This window comes from Ornithorhynchus anatinus, chromosome 5 (genome assembly GCF_004115215.2).
Source record: "Ornithorhynchus anatinus isolate Pmale09 chromosome 5, mOrnAna1.pri.v4, whole genome shotgun sequence".
NCBI classification, from domain to species: Eukaryota; Metazoa; Chordata; class Mammalia; order Monotremata; family Ornithorhynchidae; genus Ornithorhynchus; species Ornithorhynchus anatinus.
Window position 1 is genome coordinate 84985844 of NC_041732.1, and position 26980 is coordinate 85012823.

The 26980-nt window shown below is 44.9% G+C and overlaps 1 protein-coding gene across 1 annotated transcript in view; it reads right to left on the reverse strand.

Annotated features, from left to right (window-relative positions):
• Positions 1–26980, reverse strand: part of DOK6 (docking protein 6) — a 371981-nt gene that overhangs the window by 113675 nt on the left and 231326 nt on the right. The window contains exon 4 of the mRNA XM_029064409.1: positions 14364–14483. Coding sequence (XP_028920242.1) covers positions 14364–14483 — 120 coding nt within the window. The remainder of the gene's footprint in view (positions 1–14363; positions 14484–26980) is intronic.

The following is a 26980-nucleotide window of genomic DNA, read 5'->3' on the forward strand; positions in this document are numbered from 1 at the left end:
ATCAAGTGATCAAAATATTGATCAAAGGCAACAACAAAGACAAGTTTTTACCTTGCAGAAGAAGGCAATGGTAAACCACTTCCATTTTTTTACCAAGAGAACTATATGGATAAATTTCCCTAGAGTTGCTATGAAACAGAAATGATTCAATGGCATTTGAAGAAGAAGAGAGGAGTTGGGGGAGAAAGAGTGGTTGAATCCACATGATGTTACTCAGGTGATGTAGACTTCAGGGGTTAATGACGAATGACGTCTTGTTTTTTTTTTTAAAAACCACAAACTACTTAGGGAGAGAAAAAGAGGAAAGTGCAGATCTAAATTCAATAGTTCCAAATTTCCAAGATTATGTGTATGTCTGACAGAGGTTTTGAAAGGAAAAATCAATAGCATTAACAAATCAGAGGGGAATACCTGAATTCATTTCTGAGGATGAGGTAAAGAACTAGGTATATTAGGAATGATTAAGAACAAAATTTGATTCTCAAAGAGCAGATTTCAGGTTTCTAATTGTTAGTTTGAACCCCAAACAGGGACATCTTCCAGATGGAAGTTAATTTTGATACAAAAATGCTCACACATTGTCAAATTCTGCCTGTCTTAGCTCATTGATATTCCCAGAACTCAAAGCTACTTCCCTAAGAAGACTATGGGACAGGGACTGTGTCTCTTCTGATTATCTTGAATCCAATTCAGATTTTAGATTTCTTAGGATTTGGACTTTGGCCCCTAGATGGACAAAGAAACAGTGTTGGCCTTTGGGGAGAAAGCACAGGCCAAATCAGAGGACCTGGGTTCTAATCCTGCCTTGCCTTCTGTAGAACCTTAGGCAAGTCACTTAGTTCCTCTGGGACTCAGTTGCCTTAAATGGCGATTTAATACCCACTCTCCATCCTACTTAGACTGGGAGCCCCATGTGGGACAGAAACTGCATCTGACTTGATTATCTTGTATCTACCCCAGAGTTTAGAACAGTATTTGGCACATGGGGAGCGCTTAACAGTTACCACCATTACTATTAATTATTAGAGATATGACCACTAAGATGAGCAAAAGGCCTTATGTGTCATGTGAAAGAAAGAGGGATGTGTATTCTGCCCAGATGTCCAGAACAGGCTTGGGCAGAGCAACAGTCTTCCCTTCCAGCAAGTGTTCTGAGGCACTCTGGTCCAAATTATGTGGAAAAAAAAAATCACCTTTCCAGGCCACCTGCATGCGGATTCCTTAAAATGTTTGTCTTCCCCTCTAGACTGTAAGCTCACTATGGGCAGCGAAAGTGTCTACCAACTGTGTTGTATTGTACTCTCCAGAACTCTTAGTACAGTGCTCTGCACACAGTTAAGCGCTCAATAAACACCATTAATTGACTGGGACAAGAGAAAGCACATTGGCTAGCAAGAATAATCATTCTATCTCTCTTTGTACAGTGCTCTGCACACAGTAAGCGCTCAATAAATACAATTGAATGAATTTATTAAGGACATATTAGGCACAGAGTCATGAAATCCTTTTGGTTCTACCTTCGCAAGGAGAATTCACCCTTTCCTCTCCATCCAAACTGCTACCATGCTGATAGAAATGTTTATCACTCTCCTGTATCAACTACTGCATCAGCCTCCTTACTGATCTCCCTACGTTCTATCTCTCCCAACTCCAGTTCATATTTAATTCTGCTCCTGGGATAATTTTTCTACAAAACCATTCAGTCTGTTTCCCCACTCCTCAAGAACTTCAAGTGGCTGCCCATCCACCTCCACATCAGTGGAAACTCCTTACCATTGGCTTTAGGAGACTTAATCAGCTATCTCCCTCCTATTTACCCCGTTCATTTACTACAACCCAGTTTGCACACTCTGCTCTTCTAACGCCATCCTCCTCTCTGTACTTTGATCTTGTCAATCCCATCACCGGCCCCTTAACTCTTTATCCTTCTTTGGGCCTGGAACTCCTTCCCCTTTCTTATCTGGCAATTGACCACTCTCCCCACCTTCAAAACCTTCCTAAAATCACATCTCCTCCAAGAGGCCTTCCCAGACTTAGACCTCATTTCCCCCATTCGCCCTCCCTTCTGCATTAGCTTTGTACTTGGCTATTTATCTCTTAGCCACTTTGATACCCATCCCAGCCTCAGAGTGCTTAAGTAAATATCCTTTGTTCTCCATTTTTTCCCCTATCTGCAATTTATTTTAATGCTTGTCTCCCCCATAGACTCTAATACTGTTACTACCAATAATAATCATGGTGTTTGTTAAGTGCTTACTATATGTCAAGTACTGTACTAAGCTCTGGGATAGATGCAAGGTAATTGAGTTGGACACAGTCCTTGTCCCAGATAGGGCTCACAGTCCCAAACCCCATATTACAGATGAGGTAACTGATGCCCAGAGAAATTGAGTGACTGGCCCAAATTCACACAGCAGACAAGTGGTGGATCTGGGATTAGAACCCAGGTCTTTCTGACTCTAGGTCTGTGCCCTAGCCACTAGGCCACACTGCTTACACAGTTTCTGTAAGCTCCTTGTGGGCAGGGATGGCATCTACCAATTATATTGCACTGTACTCTCCCAAGTTCATAGTACAGTGCTCTGCACACCATAAGCTCTCAATAGATACCACTGACTGACTGATGTAGTTAGAAAAGAATCACTCTATTCAGTCTATCACAAAACCTGTCAGTTCAACCTTCACGGCATCCCTAAAATCTGCTCTTTTCTCTCCATCCAAACTGCTACCACATTAATCCAAGTATTTATCTCATCCTGCCTCAATTACTGTATTAGCCTCTTTGCTGACCTCTTTGCCTCCTGTTTCTCCAAACTCCAATTCATACTTCACTCAGCTGCCCAGATGATTTTTCTACAAAACTGTTCAGTCCATGTTTCCCTACTCCTCAAAAACCCCCAGTAGTTGCCCATCCACTCCACATCACATAGATACTCCTTATCATTGGCTTTAAAGGATTCCATTCCCTAACTTCCTCCCACCTTACCTGGCCGGTTTCCTACAACAATCTAGCCCACATGTTTTGCTTCTCTAATACCAGTTTACTCACCATTGATCTCTGGCCCACTTCCTGCCTCTGGTCTGGAATTCCCTTCCTCCTCCTATCTAACAATTACTCTCCCCAGCTTCAAAGCCTTATTGAAGGCACATTGCCTTCAAAAGGCTCTCCCTGACTAAGCCCTTATTTCCTCTTTGCCCACTCTCTTTTGCATCACCCTGATTTAGTCCCTTTTCCCTCCTCCCTCAGCTCTACCACACTTATGTACATATCTGTAATTTATTTATTTATATTAATTTCTGTCTCCCCCTCTAGACTGTAAGCTCATTGTGTTAAGGGAACAAATCTTCCAACTCTGTTATACTCTACTCTCCCAAGAACTTAGTACAGTGCTCTGCACATAGTAAGCACCTGGGTTCGTCTCCTATCTTTGCCACTTGTTAGCTGTGAGACTGTGGGCAAGTCACTTAACTTCTCTGTGCCTCAGTTACCTCATCTGAAAAATGGGGATTAACTGTGAGCCTCACATGGGACAACCTGATTACCCTGTATCTACCTCAGCGCTTAGAACACTGTTCTGCACATAGTAAGCACTTAACAAATACCAACATTATTATTATTAATAAATACGATTGATTGAGTCAGATTGGACACGGACACTGTACCACATGGGACTCACAATCAGAGGTCTTGTGTGATTTATATATCCTTGGGGGGACCTGAAGTTCCAGTCCCCGTTTATCACTGGGCTACTCAGCCACAGATTCTAGGAAGGACACTAAAAATGGTGGTGGAAGAGGAGGAAGAAAGATGAGGAGGAGCAGGGGAAGGACAGTGAGTATTTCTTCCCTCTGCTTTCTTTCCCCACTTTCACTCTCCTTTGTTCTTCCCTCCCCTTGCTTCTTTTCCTCTCTTTTCCTTCCTTCTTTGCCTTCACTCGTTCAAAGCCCCTGGCCAAATGCTCTATATCCTCGACCCACCACCCCAATTTCAAATCTGTGCTCTTAGGGTGGTTGGTGTCCCTAGAGAATTATGGTACTGCTTGCACTACTGGAAAAAATCAGAAGAGTAGAGGCTTTGGGAGGGTGCCTGCTTTTTAGCTCAGTTTTCAATGGAGTTTCTAATGCAGGTAAAAAAGAAGGCTCCACTCAAGTCCTGTGATCGATATTGACAGGATAAGGCTTTTCCTAGGACTTTTACAAGAGCTCAAGACAGTTACCTCAACTATTCTAATCTTGAGAGCAATGACCTGTCAATCACCCTGGACTGAGACCAGGAGAGTTTAAATTATCATCATTCCCGGGTGTGAATGAGCTCTTAGAGTATGCAGAGCTCAGTGCTTTGCTCAGTTTCAAAGAGAAACCCCCTTCATAGGCACAGACAACTATGTCAAAGGAATTCAGTCCGACTTTGACTTCAGGAACCATTTTTTTAAAATGGTATTTATTGAGTGCTTACTATGTCCCAGGCACTGTACTAAGTGCAGGGATAGATACGAGCTAAGAAGGTTGGACAAAGTCCATATCCCACATGGGCCTCACTATCTTAATCCCCTTCTAGACTGTGAGCCTGTTGTTGGGTAGGGATTATCTTTTTTGTTGCTCAATTGTACTTTCCAAGCATTTAGTACTGTGCTCTGCACACAGTAAGCACTCAATAAATACAATTGAATGAATGAATTTTACAGATGAGGTAACTGAGGTACAGAAAAATTAAGTGACTTGCTCAAGGTCACACAGCAGATAAGTGGCAGAGCCGGCATTAGAACTCAGGTCCTCTGACTCCCCGAACCATGTTCTATCCATCAGGCATTGCTGCTTCTCTATCTTTCATCATTATTATCTTTCACCCATTCATAGCTCATTTGCAGTGCATGCTTATTCTTAACTAATTTCCCTCTGTATAAAAATAGGCTGGATGAATGTTTTGGTTATTTTTTTTAATGATGTTTGTTAAGCATTTACTATGTGCCAAGCACTGTTCTAAGAGCTGGGGTAAATACATGCTAATTATGAAGGACAGAGTCCCTGTCCCACATAGGACTAACAGTCTAAGTAGGAAGGAGAACAAGTATTGAAGCCTTGTTTTTTCTTTTTTCAGTTGAGGAAACTGAGGCACAAAGAAGTTAAGGGACTTGCTCAAGGTCACACAGCAGGCAACTAGAAATATTAGGATTAGAACCCAGACACTCTGGGTACACAGCCATAATTTTTTTTATGGTATTTCCATCATGACTTAGAAAATTTCCAGAGCAGTAGCAATCTTAAATGTCAGGAAGATTCTCTGGTCCACATTTGGATAAACTGTCCCATTTCTAGGTTGCCCGGACATGCTATTTGTGCTGAATCGGCACATTCACAAGCTTTGCCGATGAATGCCACGCAAGTGTACGTACCTTCAGTGGCTGAGCAATTTCAAAATCAAAACAAGCAGTCAAATGTGATCAAAATGAATTATTCATAAGCAGAATCAGGGTTTTGACAAAAAGTGCATATTTTAATATTAAAACGCCCTCAAAATGAGTTTCTTGAATCTATTCTGGGAGGAAAAACTCACTCCAAGTATCTCATCTTCAAAAAAAAATAATGCGTATAAATTCCCTGAAATCTCTAAAAGGGATGCCTCACATTTGGTGGATTGATGGCCAATTTGGAGGTTGTGTTCTGTCACCTGAAAAGCCAAATGGCCCTCATTTTTGGTTGAGGTAAGGGGGTTTTACATCTGAGGTGACGGCAGCCTAGTAGCAGGGAGGAAGAGGAGAAAGCTTCACATATATACTCCCTCATCCCACTTTTTTTCCTCATCCCACTCCTCTTTTTTCTTCTTCTTAATTTCTCCTCCTCCCCCTCCAGCACCAGCTTCTCTTCCTCCTTCTCTAATAATGATAATTGTGGAATTTGTTAAGCACTTACTTTTTATGGTATTTGTTCAGTGCTTACTATGTGTCAAGTACTAAGCGCTGGGGTTGATAGAATCAGTGAGGTTGGACATAGTCTCTGTCCTGCATGGGACTCACAGTCTAATTAGGAGGGAGAACAGAATCCCCATTTTATAGTTGAGGAAACTGAGGCACAGAGAAGTTAAGTGACTTGCACAAGGTCACATGGCAAGCACTGGAGAGGGCCAGGATTAGAACCCTGAAGCAGTGGCCTAGTGGAAAGACCATGGGCCTGGGATTCAGAAGGACCTGGTTTCTCTTACTTAGACTGTGAGCCTCAAGTCTCATGCGGGACATGGACTGTGTCCATCCTAATTAACTTTACCTACCGTAGTGCTTAGAACAGTGTTTGATACATACTAAGTGCTTAACAAATACCTTTTATGAAAACAACCAAAAAAACAAAGGTCCCCTGACTCCCAGGCCCACAGTCTTTCCACTAGGCCATGCTGTTTCTCAATGCCCAGCACTATATTAATTAAGCATTAGGGAAGGTACAGGACAATCGGACAGCACAGTTCCATTCCCTGTAGTTATGGTGGTCCGGGCTGGGGGATGGGGGTCTGGTGAAGGAGGTAGCCAAGTTGAGAAGCAGGTAGGAGAAGAGTAGAGGGGAGGAGGGAAACATGGCAACCAGGACAAACGGGAAAACGATTTTAAAATCCTCCTGGGCCATGATGAAAAGGTGTGGAAAGTTTAAAGATGGAAGGGGGAGGGAAGGAAGGGAGGGAAGGGATGGGGCCATTCCCCTGGTTGCCAGAAGGAAGGACCAGGGAGGGTCAACATAATTCTTTTACTTTCAGTGAAAATTGTCAGCTACCTTACCATGGAACCACAGGTTCTGCTGTTAGTTCTGTTAATTTGTAGTTACAGAATTAAATATTTGTTTGACTCCTCTCATGAGGCTACTTATAAGGCATTCTCTATTGGAATTCCCTCTTATATTCCAAGCTGGGCACTTACATGTTTGCAATCACCCAAATAACAACTAGAGAAACTGTTTCTCTAGAGTTACAGGACCACAGCTGGGGGGAGCATGTGGGGAGTTGTTTCATAGCCAAGTTCAAATGTTTCCTCATTTTCATTTTCCCTCCTTTCAGGTTTGAAGACAAATGACACCCCTGAAGAGTTGATTCCTACTAGTAGGTGGGAGGGCTGCTGATGAAACCAATTTGTTACTGGTAATCCCTGCTGCCTGCTGTAACCGTGACTTCATTGCCTGGCTCTGTTTATGTCTATACCTCTTGCTGGCATGATCGTCTCCCAGAAACCTCTGCCACAAGGGAGTCTGCTCATTTCTGACCCTTACCCGTCAGTCTCACCTGCCTTCTGCTCATGGCTTCTAACCATCCACTACTATATCATTTCAGGCTTCACTTCACTGGGTCTTCAAAGCGCTTTATCGATCCTCACTGTTGGTTATCTCCTATTTCAGCTCAATATAGTACTGCTGTCCATTCCCCTAAGTGTCCCTTCTAGTGAAGATGAGACGTGGTGAACATCACACTAATGTTGGTGGTCGTCTCTTTTCTGGGACCTCATTTTTTTGTGATCCAGCTTTGTTAGTGCATAGAATAGACTGAGGAGCACAAAACCCTCCTTTACTCTATTGGTGGTAATAATAAAAAAAAGATGATAATAATGGAAACAACAATAAGGTTATTAAATGCTTATTCTATTCAAGTTAATGAGATCAGACATAGTTACTATCTTACACAGGGTTCACAGTCTGGAAACCAATGAGACAAACCCACTCCAATTCTGACACAGCCGATTATGTCACTGTGGAAACAATTTAAGATTTTTGATACATTTCACAGGCAGCCAAACTTTTACACTCACTGCCAGATCCCAGGTTTAAATATGTTGTCAATTTTTTACTGCTTTCTGAGGGCTTAGTCTTTTTTTTTCATCTACTTTTTTTTTTCAATCTGGATGGAAGGGATAACTTTGAAGCAATGTAAACAAAATGAATGCAAGACTCCTGCTGCAGCTACTGCCATACCCAATGTCCCATACTGCCTTCTTGCCCTAGCCTCCTCCCTCACCCTCACCCACCCTGGACCTGCACTGGAATTGGAAGTGGCCAGAGGAGAACAGTCTGGCTGAATTGTCTGTTCCATACGAGAAAATCATAAGCTTAGATTGTAAGTTCCTTGACAACAGAGACTGTCTTCTAATTCTATTGTACTCTCCCTGGTGCTTAGTAGAGTGCTCATTGGTAGGTACTTAATAAATGGAATTGATTAGTTACTTGAATGATAGTGGGGCTCCCTGCCACATTGCACAACCTTCTGTCAGGTGTACTCTGGATCCACGGGGGCGTGCAAATGATTGAGTCTTGAAAGGAAACTTGGGAGATTTGCAAAGGGGACCAGCAGGCAACCTTGTGCTTGTAATAATAATAATAATAGTAGTAGTAGTATTTGTTAGGCACTTCCTATGTGACAGGTGCTGGGGTGGGTACAGAATAATCAGATAACAATAATAATGATGGTATTTGTTAAGCTCTTACTATGTGCCAGGCATTGTTCTAAGCACTGGGGTGGATACAAACAAATTGAATTGGCCACAATCCCTGCCCCATGTTAGGCTCACAATCTCAATTCCCATTTTACAGATGAGGTAATTGAGGCACAGAGAAGTGAAGTGACTTGCCCAAGGTCACACAGCAGCCATGTTGTGGAACTGGGATTAGAACATTCTGACTCCCAGGCCCGTACTCTATCCTCTATGCCATGCTGCTTAGTGATGCTATCCCAAGAGGCGCTCACCATCCAAGGGGAAGGGACATCAGATATAATAATAAAAATGATGATTGTGGTATTTGGTAAGCACTTACTATGTGCCAAGCACTGTTCTAAGCACTGGAGTACATCCGAGATAATCAGGTCAGACACAGTCCCTGTCCCATATGGGCCTCACGGTCTTAACCCCCATTTTACAGATGAGGTAACTGAGGCACAGAGAAGTGAAGTGACTTACCCAAGGTCACACAGCAGAGAAGTTATGAAACTGGGATTATAGCCCAGGGCCTTCTGACTCCTAGGTCTGTGTTTTAGCCACTAGGCCAAAATGTTCCCCATTTCATAGATAAGGAAACTGAGTCACAGAGAAGTTAAGTGACTTTTATAAGGCCACACAGAGATGAGTGGTAGATCCAGAATTAGAATCCCAGTCTTCTGTCACCCAGCCCTGGACCCTATCCAATAGGCAACACACTGTGTCTGTGTGTGTGTGTGTGTGTGTCCATGTGTGCCTGTGACTATGCGTTTGTGTCTCATCCACATGAATGGCCAAGATGGCACTGAACTAAGAGGGTCAATGAGTGCTCCCGGGAGCCCACCAGAGGCAAGCCCTGGGCCACAGTGGACCAGGCTGAAGACTTGGCGGTGGAACCTAATACAGGCCTTGCCTGGGGGCCATTGAGAAGGCTTTAGGAGCCAGGGGTACTTGGGTCAAGGATTCCTTAATCAACCCAAACTCTCATTTGTCTTAATCTTCCTCCCCAAACTATGTCAATGTTATTCTCAGGTGGGTGTGATTGACGTGGGAGACTGGTGGGAGTCTTTGGTGGGTGTGACTGGCAGTTCAATCAATCAATCAATCGATCAATCATATTTCTTGAGTTCTTACTATGAGCAGAACACTGATCTAAGTGCTTGGGAGAGCACAATACAACAGAATTAGTGAACATGACCCCTAGAATGTAAGCTCGTTGTGGACAGGGAATGTGTCTGTTTATTGTTATATTGTGCTCTTCCAAATGCTTAGTACAGTGCTCTGCACATGGTAAGCACACAATAAATATGAATGAATGAATGTGTTCCCTGACCATAATGAGTTAACAGTCTAGAGGGGGAAGACAACAGTAATATAAATAAATGAGTAATTTATAATATGCGATTTAAAGATACATACATAAGTGCTTTGGGGTTGAGAATAGGGTGAATATCAAATGCCCAAGGACACAGATCCAAGTGCATAGACCATACTGAAGGGAGAGTAAGTTGAGGAAAAGAGGGCTTAATCGGGCAAGGCCTCTGGAGGAGTTGTGACCTTAATAATGCTTTGAAGTTTTGAAGAGTGGTGGTCTGGCATATATAGAGGGGGAGCGACTTCCAGTCTAGGGGGAGGATGTGGGAAACGGGTCAGTGGCGAGAAGGGTGAGATTGCGGCACAGTGAGTAAGCTGGCGGTAGAGGAGTGGAGTGTGCGGGTTGAACTGGAGTAGGAGATAGTGAGGTGAGGTAGGATGAGGTGAGCTGACTGATTGCTTTAAATCATTGGTAAGGAGTTTCTATTTGATGCAGATATGACCTGCCAGGGTGACTCTCAGGGGTAACTGGTGGGCATGACTGGTGGTAGTGATTGGAAGCTGTACGTGGTGGGTGTGCCTGCAGATATGACTGGTGAGGCTGATTGACAGGAGTGGCTGGTGGAGGGTGACTGGTGGGCATCGATTAGACTGTAAGCTCGTCAAACGGCAGGGACTGTCTCTATCTGTTGCCGACTTGTTCATCCCAAGCGCTTAGTACAGTGCTCTGCACATAGTAAGCGCTCAATAAATACTATTGAATGAATGGCTGGCATCTGGGACTGGTGGGTGTGACTGGTAGGTTTGACTGGCAGATATGATTAACAGGGGCAATTGGCACAGGAGTCTGGTGGGGTGGAGCGTTGAGTGTGGCTGGCACAGGGGTAACTGGTGGGTGTGGCTGGTGGATGTGACTGGTGTATATGGTAAGCCCATCAAAGGGCAGGGACTGTCTCTGTTACCGATTTGTACATTCCAAGTGCTTAGTACAGTGCTCTGCACATAGTAAGTGCTCAATAAATACTATTGAATGAATGAGTGAGTGGTGGGTGTGACTGGTAGGTGTAACTCATAGATGTGACTGGCAAAGCTTCCTGGCAGGGGTGACTGGAGGATGTGACTGGTGGACATGGCTGGCGGATGGGTCTGGCAAATGTGACCAGTAGGAGTGACTTGTTTCCTTTCTCTTTTCATCAGGAGGCAGCCAGGGGAAGAGAGAGACTGAGGAAGGGGATTGGATTACCCACAAACTACATCACTAGTCCCCCAGATGCCATTTCATCAACTGTTGAAGACACCTGGTGGTCCGCTGCCCTCAGAGTTCTACATTATTTAAATTTGAAACAAGAGGATCAGCTTTGCATCGCCATTCAAATTTCTTTCTTCCAAAGTGGGACATGTCCAAGGAGAGTTCTGCATGCTGAGAGCTTTTTGATCCTCTTTCCCTTAGCCCTGCCCCTTCTTCCTACCCCCCAACCCAATTCCTCTCTACCTTATCCCCTACCCGACATACAACATATGACAAATGCATGCACACACACACACACATAAACACACATACACACACACACCCCCCACACACACATGCACTCTCTCTGCCCTTTCTCCTCAGCAAACTAAACAAGTTCTGAGGGGAACCAGAGACAACAACAGAAACAAGGATGGGTCACAGGGATGAAATCAGTGCTTAGTGATAAAATCTGCCCTTTTCTCTCTATTCAAACTGCTACCAAATTAATCCAAAAACGTATCCTATCCCACCTTGCTGACCTCCCTGCCACCTGTCTATTCCCAATCCAATCCAGTCCAAACTTCACTCTACTGCCTGGCTAAGTTTTCTACAGTCCAGTATATAGTCCATTTTTCCCCACTCCTCAAGAACCACCAGTGGTTGTCCATCCATCTGCACATCAGATGCTCTTTACCATCAGCTTAAAGCACTCCATCACCTTGCCCCCTCCTACTAGCCTCACTGCTCTCCTACAACAACCCAGCCTACACACTTCTCTCCTCCAAAGTCAACCTACTCAATGTACCTTGACCTTGTCTATCTCACTGCCAACCTCTTGCCCACGTCATGCCTTTGGCCTGTAACATCCTCCCTCTTCATATCCAACAGGTGATCACTCTCCCCACCTTGAAAACCTTATTGAAGGCACATCTCCAAGAGACCATCTCTGACTAAACTCTCATTTCCTCGTCTCCCACTCCATTGATCATCATCCCAATTCATCACCTGCATCGCCCTTTCCTCAGCCCCACAGCACTTAAGTATATATCCATATTAATGTACAATGTATATTAATTGTAATATACAATTGGAGAAGCAGCGTGGCTCAGTGGAAAGAGCACGGGCTTTGGAGTCAGGGCTCATGAGTTCGAATCCCAGCTCTGCCACTTGTCGGCTGTGTGACTGTGGGCAAGTCACTTAACTTCTCTGTGCCTCAGTTCCCTCATCTGTAAAATGGGGATTAAGACTGTGAGCCCCACGTGGGACAACCTGATTTCCCTATGTCTACCCCAGCGCTTAGAACAGTGCTTGGCACATAGTAAGCGCTTAACAAATACCAACATTATTAATGTCTGTCTCTCCTCCTAGACTGTGAGCTCACTGTGGGCAGGGAATGTGCTTACCAACTCTGTTGTATCATATTCTCCCGAGTGTTTAATGCAGTTCTCTGCACGTAGTAAGCATTCAGAACTGAAGACCACCACTCTTCAAATACGATCAATTGATTGATTCCTTAGAGCAGTGCTTGTCACACAATAAATGGTCAAGAGACTCGGAAACTGAGTAGAAAGAAAACCATCTCCAATCCGGTTTATTGGGTCCACATTCACTCTCATTCCAAATGCTAACATTTTGCAGATCAGAGTAAATCTGGAATCTGTCTGGCTTCGATTCGGGCCAGGTGGATACTCCTAGATTGAGGAGAAAGAAAACCATCTCCCAATCCCATTTACTGGGTCCACTATCATGGTCTTCTAAAATGCTAACATTTTCCACTGGCAACAGAGGCAACTCAGTCCAAGACCTTGAGGACATTGTTTCTGCTGTTCTGCTTCAGGACATGTGCTTTGGCATCACTGTCTGCCTCATCTTGCCCCCTTGGGAGATAATCCATCAATGGTATTTATTGCACACGTGCTCTGACCAGGCCACTGTAGTAAATGATTGGCAGAGCACAGTAGAATTACTGTACATGATACTTTCCTTCTAGGAGCTTATAGTCTAGCGGAGGTTCTACCATATGGGTCCTGTTTATTTGGATTGGAGTACCTAACCTCCGTGGTGGTGTGGAAAAGTGGGACCAACCTAAAGGCCTGAAGGTCCTGCTGTCACTACTCTGCAAAGCTCTGTGTAGGGGCTCTGTGGTGCTATTTATAGAAGTTTAAACTGAAAACTAGACAAGTCCTGGCCCTGAACTAGATCTCCAATGCATCAGCCAGAACTGAGTTTTTCCATCATCTTCAGCCACCATCAATCAATCAGTAGTATTTATTGAGCATTTACTGTGGATACAGCACTGTATGTAGGGCTTGGGACAATACAATAGAGTACGTAGACTCCCTGCCCTCTAGGAGTGCCATCATATTCTTATTTCAATAATGATGATGATAATAATAATAACATTTGAGAAGTGCTATGTGACAAAAACTAAACTAAGTGTTGGGATAGATACAAGATAATCAGATCAGAGTTGATCTCCGCACCTTCAGAGCTGAATTATACCCCTAAACTCTGCCCTGATCACCACCTCAGGTTAATGACACAAAACAGATTGTTGGGCGTGGTTGCTTTTTTTATTAGAAATGTAGATTTTCCCTGATCAGAACCCTGAGAAATTTCTTCTAATAGCATAGGTGATGAAGATCCCCCAACTCTGATGTGCCTGGTTCAAAAAGACTCACTCCGAAGTCAAGTTCGTTGCTGTGTATCTCTCGTGGCTCTGCAGTAATTGAAAGACCCTATTATTGTTACTATTAGCCAAGCAGCAGTCCTGGGGAGGGGGCTGCTCTGTGACCGAGTAAGCTTCCACATATTAGGTCCTGGGGGTTGGACAGGAGTCCCACCTGGACACGCTGATCCTGACGCTGATCATTGATTCCCTGGAGATAGAGTTGGCCCACCTCCTCCATTTCTGGAGGTTCGTTTCTGCCTCGCCATTGATCAGACTGGACTAGAAAATAGACAGTGGGGGCGGGGGGTCAGTGGCTGGGACTCTAACCACATTAGTCTTTCCTGGCTGGGACTTTGGTCCAGACATAACCCTACTCAACACCCCTAGAATTGTCTACCAATCTCCACACTGGGACCCCAAGGGGTGGATGGTTTCCAGGGCAGGTGAAGGGGTGGGGGGGCTGGACCCCTCATTTCCTCTGTTTTAGAGCAGGACATGCCCCAAGTTGGAAGACAGTGAACATCCCCCAACATATGGATCCCATACTTGCCCACTCGATCATTGAGTTTGATTCATGACAGTCAAAATGACTGGAGATTCCGGGTGTTCTGCAGCAGCTCCCAAGACATAGGTTACCGGTCACCTGATGGTCCTGTTGAGGGCTACTGGGCTGCTGGACTTGAAACGCCCATCCGGGATTCGCACCTACCATCTTGCTCCCGCTGCACCCCCGCCGCCAGCAAATCAGGCTCCCCAAGACTTATGTCATTCAGTCGGGTTCCTAGACACTCTGCGCAGAGACGTTTGCACCACTCCTCTGCCTCCAGCTCTGAAAATAACCACAGAGAATGAAAAAATCACTGCAGGGGTGAGTACACCATGGCATAGCCAAACAAGAGCCCAAGAAAAAGCTTCCTGTGTCAGACCCCTGGTTGTAAATGTTCAAGCACACACCTCACTCTTTAAATTCATTCAATAGTATTTATTGAGCGCTTACTATGTGCAGAGCACTGTACTAAGCGCTTGGAATGAACAAGTCGGCAACAGATAGAGACAGTCCCTGCCGTTTGACGGGCCTACAGTCTAATCGGAGGAGACAGACAGACAAGAACGATGGCAATAAATAGAGTCAAGGGGAAGAACAACTCGTAAAAACAATGGCAACTAAATAGAATCAAGGTGATGTACATTTCATTAACAAAATAAATAGGGTAACGAAAATATATACAGTTGAGCGGACGAGTACAGTGCTGAGGGGATGGGAAGGGAGAGGGGGAGGAGCATAGGGAGATGGGGGGAAAAGAGGGTTAAGCTGCGGAGAGGTGAAGGGGGGGTGGTAGAGGGAGTGGAGGGAGAAGAGGAGCTCAGTCTGGGAAGGCCTCTTGGAGGAGGTGAGTTTTAAGTAGGGTTTTGAAGAGGGAAAGAGAATCAGTTTGGCGGAGGTGAGGAGGGAGGGCGTTCCAGGACCGCGGGAGGATGTGGCCCGGGGGTCGACGGTGGGATAGGCGAGACCGAGGGACGGTGAGGAGGTGGGCGGCAGAGGAGCGGAGCGTGCGGGGTGGGCGGTAGAAAGAGAGAAGGGAGGAGAGGTAGGAAGGGGCAAGGTGATGTAGAGCCTTGAAGCCTAGAGTGAGGAGTTTTTGTTTGGAGCGGAGGTTGATAGGCAACCACTGGAGGTGTTTAAGAAGGGGAGAGACATGCCCAGATCGTTTCTGCAGGAAGATGAGCCGGGCAGCGGAGTGAAGAATAGACTGGAGCGGGGCGAGAGAGGAGGAAGGGAGGTCAGAGAGAAGGCTGACACAGTAGTCTAGCCGGGATATAACGAGATCCCGTAGCAGTAAGGTAGCCGTTTAGGTGGAGAGGAAAGGGAGGATCTTGGCGATATTGTAAAGGTGAAACCGGCAGGTCTTGGTAACGGATAGGATGTGTGGGGTGAACAAAGGAAGATGATTTCCTTCCTTTAAAGGAAGATGATGAACCAAACAAAACATTACAACTCATCGTTTGGTGTTCATGCCCTAAGAGTTTGGTACAGTCAGGTAGGTAAGCAGAATTTGAGCAGGTACTGGATAGCCACACTATCTGAGAGCCAGTGGGGACTCTTGAAGGGAGTAGAGGGCACATTAATAAAAATTATAATTATGGTATTTGTTAAGCACTTACTATGTGCTAAGCACTGTTCTAAGCGCTGGGGTAGATAAAAGGTCATCAGGTTGTCCCACGTGGGGCTCACAGTTTCAATCCCCATTTTAAAGATGAGGTCACTGAGGCACAGAGAAGTCAAGTGACTTGACCAAGGTCACACAGCAGACAAGCGGTGGAGGTGGGATTAGAACTCATGACCTCTGACTCCCAAGCCTGGGCTCTTGTCACTAGGCCATGCTAAATCCTCCCGGAATTTGCAATCTAAAGATTTGGAATAAGCCTTCAAAACATTCCCCATCTTATCTTTAGATTGTGATGCCCTGGAGTATGAGGGTCCGTGCATTTTCTCTCAAAGTTTAGTGCCTGTGCTCTATACATATAACAAATATGTGTCCCTCGGTCCCTCGGTCCCGCCTATCCCACCGTCGACCCCCGGGCCACATCTTCCCGCGGTCCTGGAATGCCCCCCCTCCTCACCTCTGCCAAACTGATTCTCTTCCCCTCTTCAAAACCCTACTTAAAACTCACCTCCTCCAAGAGGCCTTCCCAGACTGAGCTCCTCTTCTCCCTCTACTCCCTCTACCACCCCCCCTTCACCTCTTAATAAATGCTCTTAATAAATGCTGTTACTATTACTTATACTACTAGAACAATTTCATAAATTACTGACACAAACGTAAGAACAAATATTGTCCAAAACCATGGAAGGGTGCCAGCAGCTCCTGGAGAGAGGAGAGGCAGGGGACAACTTTGTGGACTATTTTGCAAATAAAACACTTCCCGAGGAGACTAAGAAATGCCATATCTTGTCTTACTGAACATCTTAAATATCTCTGAATGGAAGTTTTACATTCCCACTTATTGAGATCTACTACTTTCTCAGGGTGGTTTTAGGCATATGAAGGCAATGAATTCTAAGTGTTTGAGATCTCTGGGGGAAAACAAGCACTATAGAGCTAAAGAACGTGATCATAACAAAGATGGTAACCAAAATGATGATATGCTGTAATGAGGACTGAGAATTTGATGACGGTGATGATGATGATGGAGAATGATGATGGCGGTGATAATGGGAATGATGTTTATGGTGATGATATTATGTATAACAAGGAAATGAACTGCGCAGTATTTGACTAATCATCATCAGCATCATCGTCAGTGGTATTCACTGAACATTTATTATGTGTACAGCACCTTACTAAGCACTTGGGTGTGGCTTAATGGAAAGAGCTTGGGCTTTAGAGTCAGAGGTCATAGATTCTAATCCCAGCTCTGCCACTTGTCAGTTGTGTGACTTTAGCTAAGGCACTTAACTTCTCTGTGCCTCAGTTCCCGCATCTGTAAAATGGGGATTAAGACCGTGAGCCTCAAGTGGGAAAACCCGATTACCTTGTATCTACCCCAGAACTTAGAACAGTGCTTGGTGCATAGTAAGCACTTAACAAATACCATTATTATTATTATTATTATCATTACAAAACAATAGAGTTGGCAGACATGCTTCCTTTCCCAAAACAAGCTTACAGTCCACAAGAATAGCGTGGCTCAGTGGAAAGAGCACGGGCTTGGGAGTCAGAGGTCATGAGTTCTAATCCCGGCTCTGCCATTTGTCAGCTGTGTGACTGGGCAAGTCACTTAACTTCTCTGGGCCTCAGTTACCTCATCTGTAAAATGGGGATTAACTGTGAGCCTCACGTGGGACAACCTGATTACCCTGTGTTTACCCCAGCGCTTAGAACAGTGCTCTGCACATAGTAAGCGCTTAACAAGTACCAACATTATTAAGAATGAATGCTTCTCTTTTCTGTAAGGCCAAGCATACAAATTTTGGCTCAAAGAAGAGATAACAATAATAATAATAATAATAATGATAATTGTCAACCTTACTATGTGCCAAGCACTATGTGCCAAACACTGTACTAAGCACTGGGTCATATATAATATAAGCAGATTGGATATAGTCCCTCCCTCACACGAGACTCACAGTATGAGAGAGAGGGAGAACAGGGAGAACTTATATTAATGTACCTCTGCCCTCTAGCTTGGAAGCTCACTGTGGGCAGAGTTCGTGTCTCCCTTCTCTGTTGTACTGTACTCTCACTAGTGCTTCATTCAGTGCTCTACACAGAGTAAACACTCAGTAAATGCTATTTTTGTTGGTGATGATGATGATGATGAAAAGCAGCAGGGCCTAGTAGATAGAGCACTGTCCTGGGAGTCAGAAGGACCAGGGTTCAAATCCTGCCTCAACCAATTGTCTGCTGTGTGACCTTGGATGAGTCACTTCACTTCCTCTGTGCCTCAGTTACTTCTTCTGAAAAATGGGGATTAAGATTGTGATCCCTATGTGGGACAGGGACTGTATCCAACCCAATTACCTTGTATCTACTCCAGCAGTCAGTACAATGCCTGGTATTTAGTAAGTGTTTAACAAATACCACAAATCATTATTATTATCATTTTGATGATGATGAGCTATTTTATTCCCATTTTAAAGATAAAGTAACTGGAGACAAAGATAAACTAAGTGATTTGCCCAAAGTTATACAGCAGGCAAGTGGTGGAGCAAGAATTCAAAGCCAGGTCCTCTGGAAATAGGAACAGTACAGAAAGTACTGGCTCTTCCTTCCTATAGAATGAAAGTCTAACACCTGAGACTGTGTCTGAACTTGTTGCCTGGAAGGCAATGTGGAAGCTAGTTCTAGATGTCTCTAGATCTATCTGGAACTGGAGGAACCGGAGAAGAAACAGGGAAGATAAGAGCTTCCTCTGCATTAGAAGTTAGAGGCTGGAAACCATTTGTTGGAGTGATAGTTTAGCTACACCCCATATTAATACAATGGAAATGAGATGAAACAGGATCCTAAAGTTTATTACTATGAGGCACACCTTAAGGTAGATTTAGAAGCCTGTAGTAAATCAGAAGATACTGTTTACTTGGTGAACTCTCCCAGATAACTTTAATTAGCAGGAAACATACTTTTTAGGAGAGGTAGTTAATTAGCAGGTGTGTCAATTGATGATATGAACCCCACCTGAACCATCAAGGGAGAAGCCAATTAAGGAGGAGATTCGGGAGGAAGGGGCTGGATTTATTAATAGGAAGAGGCAAAAACTGTAGGGGGTGGTGGGGGAGGGAGAAGGTGGGGTTATGGAGGAGAGCTATCCTTTTTCTGAGATGTCTCAGAAAAAAGGGGAAGTGGTGGAAGTTGTCAGTGAAAGTGGAAGCTACAGAAGTGGCTTGAACACCAGGATTTCTTGCAAGTATGTAAGAAGGGTTTGGGGTGGGAGGAAAATGGGGGAAACTAGCCCTATGATAGCTGAGGTAGTTTAAGGGTTGGTGGGGAGGGCAGGGTTTGAAGTGGAATTACCTGATCAAGAAATATTAGGCTCTATGTATTGCACATTAAGTATCGATTACAATTTCAAGCATGGTGTGGCTGAACTGGGGAGGTGTAAGAGGAATCAAGCTGAATCAGAAGACTCCCTCCATATTCAGTAGGTTTAGGGCCAAAAAGACTTAAAACCCTGCCTCTTCCTCAGATGGATGTTGGGGTCTCTGGGGATGAGCTCTGAGGGTTGTTGAAAGTAGCAGCTTTTAAAACAGTGGTTTGTTGCTGGTCTGGTGAGGGGGGAATCCCTGCTATCTCATCTTAGTGTTAGGAGTTGGGGCAGATTTAGGTAGAGGAATTTTGTTTTTATTCACTCAGTGGCAGTTATTGAATGTTTATTATGGACAGTACTGTACTAAACTTTTGGAAGAGTCCCATACAATAGAATTAGCAGGCATTGTCCCTGCCTACTTACAACCCTTAAGTGTGCTTTGCCTTCAATTAGACCAGTCAATCAAGAGTATGTATTGAGTGTCCTTTATGTGCAGAACACGATACCAATAGTTTGGGAGAGTAAAGTAGATCTAGTAGACCCAAACTCTCATCTCAAGGAGCTCAAAACCCAGTAGGAGGTTTGTGGTCTTAAAGAAAGGGAATAAATCAAATTGATTCTCTATTGGCATGAGTCCAGAATGTTTTCAAATCAGAAGTTCATGCTCAAATGAAGTGGCAGAAGAAAGTTGATTTGTTTAATAACATCTTAGTTAATGGTGGATTGGAAAATCTGTATAGGTTTTATCCTACTTGTACTTCTGTGTGTTTATCCCTTGCTTTTCCCTAGACCAATAGGATTTATCGAGTACCCATTCTTTGTAGAATATTCCACCATGTGATTGGGAAAGTGCACTAGAATTAATAGGGCTGGCTTCTGGCTTCTGCCTTCTGGGAGTTTGCAATTTAGCAGAGAAGACTGCCACTGAAATTACAAGTGAGAGGAACAAGGAAATCAGGCTATGTACTTGAGTTAATGAATAGGTGGTGAGATCAGTTGTATTTGGGAGTTTAATTTTCAGGGCACTGTACTAAGCATGTGAGAGTACGACACAACAATATAACAGGCATATTCCCTGTCTATAATCAGCATTTATTTATTTTATAAACAAATTACAGGTATTTACTATGGGGGGAGGAGGGGTGAATCAAGGGAGTAAGTCACCATGAAGTAGAAGGGAGTGGGAAAACAGGAAATGAGGGTTTAGATGTAAAATATGTATGCCACCCAGAGACCCTTGAGGAATAAGAAGCCTCACACTTGCGTGCATTGTTGATTTAGCCGCACTGTTGGAAGGAGTCCAGTGTGCAAATGCCTAAGTTGTTCTGATGTTTCTTCCTTCCATTTTGTGTTTCACTCACCTGATTTTCAAAACCTCAGAGGCCCATAAAATGGTTTTCCCAATTATAATACTTTCATTTTTTTAGCTCCAGCAAAAAGCTTCTGAGTGGTTTTCATTTTAAATACTGGATAGGACCACTACCTCTGCAGCACTTAGTTCTGCTGCCAGGAACAGAGTGGTTGGAAAACGGGCATCCATCCTCACACGGGTCTTGCATCTTCAGATCTGCCTGGTGAAAACCAGCTTATTCTCTGCTCCAGCAAATGTTGCTGTTCCCTAACACAGTACGGGTTGGTTCCTCCCTTACTAAGTTGTCTAATCTAATATTGTCTGCTACGCTGTAAGTCTTTTGCAGGCAGAAGTTGGGTCTTCTAAGTCTGATGCACCCTCCCAAATACTTAGAACAGTGAAGCAGTGTGCCTTTGTGAAAGAACCCAGGCCTGAAAGTCAGAAGGACCTAGATTCTGATCCTGGTTTTGCTGCTGGTCTGCTGTGACCTTGGGCAAGTCACTTCACTTCTCTGGGTCTCAGTTACCTCATCTGTAAAATGGGGATTAAGACTTTGAGCCTCATGTGGGACAAGGATTGTGTCCAATATAACTCATATATATCCCAGCACTTAATACAGCACCTGGCATACAGAAGCATTAAAAAAGTGCTCTGTACACAGCAGGAGCTTATTAAAGAATTTCGAGTGATAAGGAAAATGTGCTATGCTTTCTATTCTATTGGTTTTTCTGCACAACTCTCCAAAAGGTCTGCTTACTGGCCTCTACTTACCTTTCCTATTGATCCTGAATGCAGAGCAGTGTATTAAGTGCTTGGGAGCATGAAGAGAATTCATAAACCTCATTCTGCCTTCAGTGAGTTTACAATCTAGATGGGGCTAGACTGCCCAGACAATTTCAGAATCAATCAGGGGTATTTGAGTGCTTATTCCTTTGTAGAGCGTGATACTGAGCACTTGGTAGATTGCAATAGAATAGGAAGACATGATTGATCTATGTCCATAAGGAGTGAGCAGATTAGAGGGAGGGAGAGAGAGAGAGATTCATATGAATTGCATATGGATATCTTCATGCATGCTGTGTGGTTGGGATGAAAATCAAAGTGCTTAAAGGGTGCAGACTAGAGTGCACAATCAATCAATTTTTTAGCATTTACTTGTGCTGAGCACTGTACTAAGTGCTTAGGAAAGTTCAATACAATACAGTAGGTGATGCAGAAGGGTTGACAAATAGGGGAAATGAGGGCTTAGGGAAGGCTTCTTGGAGGAGACGTGATTTAAGTAAGATTTTGAAGATGGGGAGAGTGAAGGTCCAATGGATATGAACAGAAAGGGAGGATAAGAACAAGGGGACAGAGGAGATTGAGGTAAGATAGCATCGGGGGAGGCAGTGGGGTAGGAGAGTAGCAAGATTGGGGGGAGCTGATTAAGAAATGGGTCTCTTACCACCTTCAACTGCTTTTCTTACTGTAAATACTTGGGCTTTGCTGTTTGCAATGAAGTGTGTGAGTGCTTGTTCAGTTTAGGGCCCAAAGCATTCTGGTGCTTGTAATTCACATGTTCTGGAAGCTACACTTCCTCCCTTCCTAAATACCCCTCAAAAGGGTAATGGATGTAAACCTTGGCAAGTTCCTCCATCCCTAAACCCACCTCAATGCTGTAATGGCTGCCAGGTCAGTGAGGTTTCCACGTGATCACCATGTTCAACTCATAATAATAACAATAATGGTATTTAAGTACTAACTATGTGCCGAGCACTGTTCTAAGCCCTGGGGGAGATACAGGGTTATCAGGTTGTCCCACGTGAGGCTCAAAGTCTTAATCCCCATTTTACAGATGAGGTAATTGAGTCACAAAGGAGTTAAGTGACTTGCCCACAGTCACACAACTGAAGAGTGGCAGAGCTGGGATTCGAACCCATGACCTTTCATTCATTCATTCAATAGTATTTATTGAGCGCTTACTATGTGCAGAGCACTGTACTAAGCGCTTGGGATGAACAAGTCGGCAACAGATAGAGACAGTCCCTGCCGTTTGACGGGCTTACAGTCTAATCGGGGGAGACGGACAGACAAGAACAATGGCAATAAACAGAGTCAAGGGGAAGAACATCTCGTAAAAACAATGGCAACTAAATAGAATCGAGGCGATGTACAATTCATTAACAAAATAAATAGGGTAACGAAAATATATACAGTTGAGCGGACGAGTACAGTGCTGTGGGGATGGGAAGGGAGAGGTGGAGGAGCAGAGGGAAAAGGGGAAAATGAGGCTTTAGCTGCGGAGAGGTAAAGGGGGATGGCAGAGGGAGTAGAGGGGGAAGAGGAGCTCAGTCTGGGAAGGCCTCTTGGAGGAGGTGATTTTTAAGTAAGGTTTTGAAGAGGGAAAGAGAATCAGTTTGGCGGAGGTGAGGAGGGAGGGCGTTCCAGGACCGCGGGAGGACGTGACCCAGGGGTCAACGGCGGGATAGGCGAGACCGAGGGACGGCGAGGAGGTGGGCGGCAGAGGAGCGGAGCGTGCGGGGTGGGCGGTAGAAAGAGAGAAGGGAGGAGAGGTAGGAAGGGGCAAGGTGATGGAGAGCCTTGAAGCCTAGAGTGAGGAGTTTTTGTTTGGAGCGGAGGTCGATAGGCAACCACTGGAGTTGTTTAAGAAGGGGAGTGACATGCCCAGATCGTTTCTGCAGGAAGATGAGCCGGGCAGCGGAGTGAAGAATAGACCGGAGCGGGGCGAGAGAGGAGGAAGGGAGGTCAGAGAGAAGGCTGACACAGTAGTCTAGCCGGGATATAACGAGAGCCCGTAATAGTAAGGTAGCCGTTTGGGTGGAGAGGAAAGGGCGGATCTTGGCGATATTGTAGAGGTGAAACCGGCAGGTCTTGGTAACGGATAGGATGTGTGGGGTGAACGAGAGAGACGAGTCAAGGATGACACTGAGATTGCGGGCCTGCGGGACGGGAAGGATGGTCGTGCCATCCACAGTGATGGAGAAGTCTGGGAGCGGACCGGGCTTGGGAGGGAAGATGAGGAGCTCAGTCTTGCTCATGTTGAGTTTTAGGTGGCGGGCCGACATCCAGGTGGAGACGTCCCGGAGGCAGGAGGAGATGCGAGCCTGAAGGGAGGGGGAGAGGACAGGGGCGGAGATGTAGATCTGCGTGTCATCTGCGTAGAGATGGTAGTCAAAGCCGTGAGAGCGGATGAGTTTACCGACGGAGTGAGTGTAAATGGAGAACAGAAGAGGGCCAAGAACTGACCCTTGAGGAACTCCAACAGTTAAAGGATGGGAGGGGGAGGAGGCTCCAGTGTAGGAGACCGAGAATGATCGGCCAGAGAGGTAAGAGGAGAACCAGGAGAGGACCTCTGACTCCCAAGCCTGCGCTCTTTCCACTGAGCCACACTGCTTCCCAACTTATGCCTCAAAAGTTTCTCGCTAGGTAAAATCCAAGCGGTAGTGCAGGCTTGGGTCTGGCTTTTACTTCGGCGGGAAATAAATCATACTGAGTCTCAGCCATGGGGAAATGGGAAAGCAATTTTAAAAACAACAAGGAGGTAGGAGGAAAGAAGGAAAATGTTTAAAGTTGGGGAGGGCAGAGTCACCAGTGAGTTTCCACAAAACTGGTTTATTTCTCTAGCAGTAAAAGCCGGCTACCCTGGCGGGGAAGCCCAACCTTGCTCAGTGACAGATGAAGTCTGTTGAAAACATCTCGAAATGGTTAATCTATCTACTGAACTAGGGAATTCACACAGCCTAAGTAGCCAGAGAGAATTGAGAGAGAACAGGAAATGGCACAACATGAAAAATGGAGCTGGTGTTTGAAGGAAAGGGCAGTAAATCAGCATGCCATTCGCTGACGCCTCTGCTGCAACAGTTGTCTTCATCTACCACCAATAGCTGAAATCCTGCCTCTGGGTGAGGTCATTCAATCATATTTATTCATTCAGTCATATTTATTGAGCACTTACTGTGTGCAGAGGCGTGTACTAAGCACTTGGAAAGTACAATTTAAGTGCTTATGATGTGCAAAGCACTGTATGGAGTGCTTGGGAGAGTACAATACAACAAACAGACATATTCCCTGCCTACAAAGAGCTCACAGTCTGAGGGGGAGACATTCATTAATATGAATGAATAAATAAATAAATTACAGATATATACATGTGTGCTGTGGGGCTGGGAGGGAAGATGAATGATCCTGCATACTTGGCTCCTCTAGTGCTAACCTCTCACTGTGCCCCTATCACCGATCCCTGGCCTACCTCCTGCCCCTGGCCTGGAAGCCTCTCCTTCCTCAAATCTGCCAGACAATTAATCTCCCCACTGCCCCCTCCTCTCTCTTCAAAGCCTTATTGAAGGCACATCCCCTCCAAGAGGCCTTCCCAGACTAAACCCCACTTTTCCTCATCTCCTACTCCCTTCTGCATTGCCCTGACCTACTCCCTTTGCTCTTCCTCCTCAGTCTCAAAGCACTTATGTATATATCTGTAATTTTGTTTATTTGTATTGATATATCTTCCCCACTGCCCCCTCTCTCTCCGACTGTGAGCTTGTTGTGAGCAGGGAATGCCATTGTTCATTGTTGTAATGCATTTTCCCAAGCGTTTAGTTTGATGCTCTGCACACAGTAAGTGATCAATAAATACAACTGAATGAAGAATGTTGGGAGTACCAACATTCATCATTGAATAGTATTTATTGAGTGCTTACTATATACAGAGCACTGTATTAAGAGCTTGGAATGTACAATTCGGCAACAGATAGAGACAATCCCTGCCCAATGATGGGCTCACAGTCTAAAGTGGGGAGACAAACAGCAAAGCAAAAGGGAACAAAACAAAAGCAAGACAACATCATCAAGATAAATAGAATCAAGGAGATGTACACCTCATTAACAAAATAAATGGGATAATAAATGATATATACAAATGAGCACAGTGCTGAGGGGAGGGGAAGGGGGAGAAGCAGAGGGAAAGGAGGGCTCAATCTGGGAAGGTCTGTTGGAGGAGGTGAGCTCTCAGTTGAGCTTTGAAGAGGGGAAGAGAGTTTGGCAGAGATGAGGAGGGAGGGCATTCCAGGACAGCAGTAGGATATGCTAGGATATGGGCCAGGGGTCGATGGCGGAATAGGCACAAATGGGGGACAGTGAGGAGGTGAGCAGCAGAGGAGCAGAGCATGTGGGGTGGGCAGTAGAGAGAGAAGGGAGGTGAGGTAGGAGGGGGCAAGGTGATGGAGAGCTTTGAAGCCAAGAGGGAGGAGTTCTTGTTTCGTTTGAAGGTTGATAGGCAACCACTGGAGGTTTCTGAGGAGGGGAGTGACAGGCCCAGAGCGTTTCTGTAGGAAGATGATTCGGGTAGCAGAATGAATTATAGACTGGAGTGGGGAGAGACAGGAGGAAGGGAGATCTGAGAGGACGCTGACACAATAATCCAGTCAGGATATGATAAGAGCTTGTACCAGCACAATAGCTGTTTGGATGGAGAGGAAAGGGCAGATCTTGGCGATATTGTACAGGTGAGACCGGCAGGTGTTGGTGACAGATGCGATGTGTGAGGTGAATGAGAGAGCTGAGTAAAGGATGCCACCAAGGTTTCTGGCCTGTGAGATAGGAAGGAGGGTCGTGCCATCCACAGTAATCGGAAAGTCAGGGAGGGGACAGAGTTTGGGAGGGAAGATAAGGAGCTCAGTTTTAGATATGTATGGGGACTACCATAGTGTGCTGTAGGTAAGTGCTCAGGGCTTCCCAGGGAGCACATGGGCTGTGAGCATTCTGGGGTCTTTGTACAGCAGAGCTGTCATTCATTCATTCCTGTCTTTCCAAAGCTCAAGATTCCTTCACTAGTTACTTGGCCCTGGAGGTTGCCCTTGGAATAAGGGACCAAGCTGGGGAAACACTAACTGTAGCTCTAAACTATAAGCTTGTGGTGGGCAGGAAACAAGTCTGCCAACTCTGTTATATTTTATTGTACAGTACTCTGCACTCAATAAATACAGTGGATTGATTGAAACACTGCTCTGGGACAGTTGGGCAGGATATATGCGAACAGGGATACAGAGACGGGTACCCTGAGAATGTAAACTGCTGGAAAAACTGTGATCTGGATCCAATAATAATGATAATGGTATTTGAGAGCCACACTGCTTCTCTAATAGGGAGTGGTAGGTGGCCTAGGCTTTGATGATTCTCCCAGTCGCCCTTTCATAGACTCAGGTGGTCATCAGGAACATTAACCATGGAAAAAATACTGTATAAGGGGTATTACACTTGGGATGTGTATGTACGTAATATATAGGTAGAACTCTGAAGTATTCTGTGGCAGGATTTAATGGGGGAATACAAAATGTTTACTGTATTCTCCTGTTGGATGATTCAATAAGCTTGTGAATGAGTGGTTTAGAATAAGGAGTAATCTGGAAGCACCTAGAGGCTCTAGGATAGTGCCTTTTCCTCCTGACACA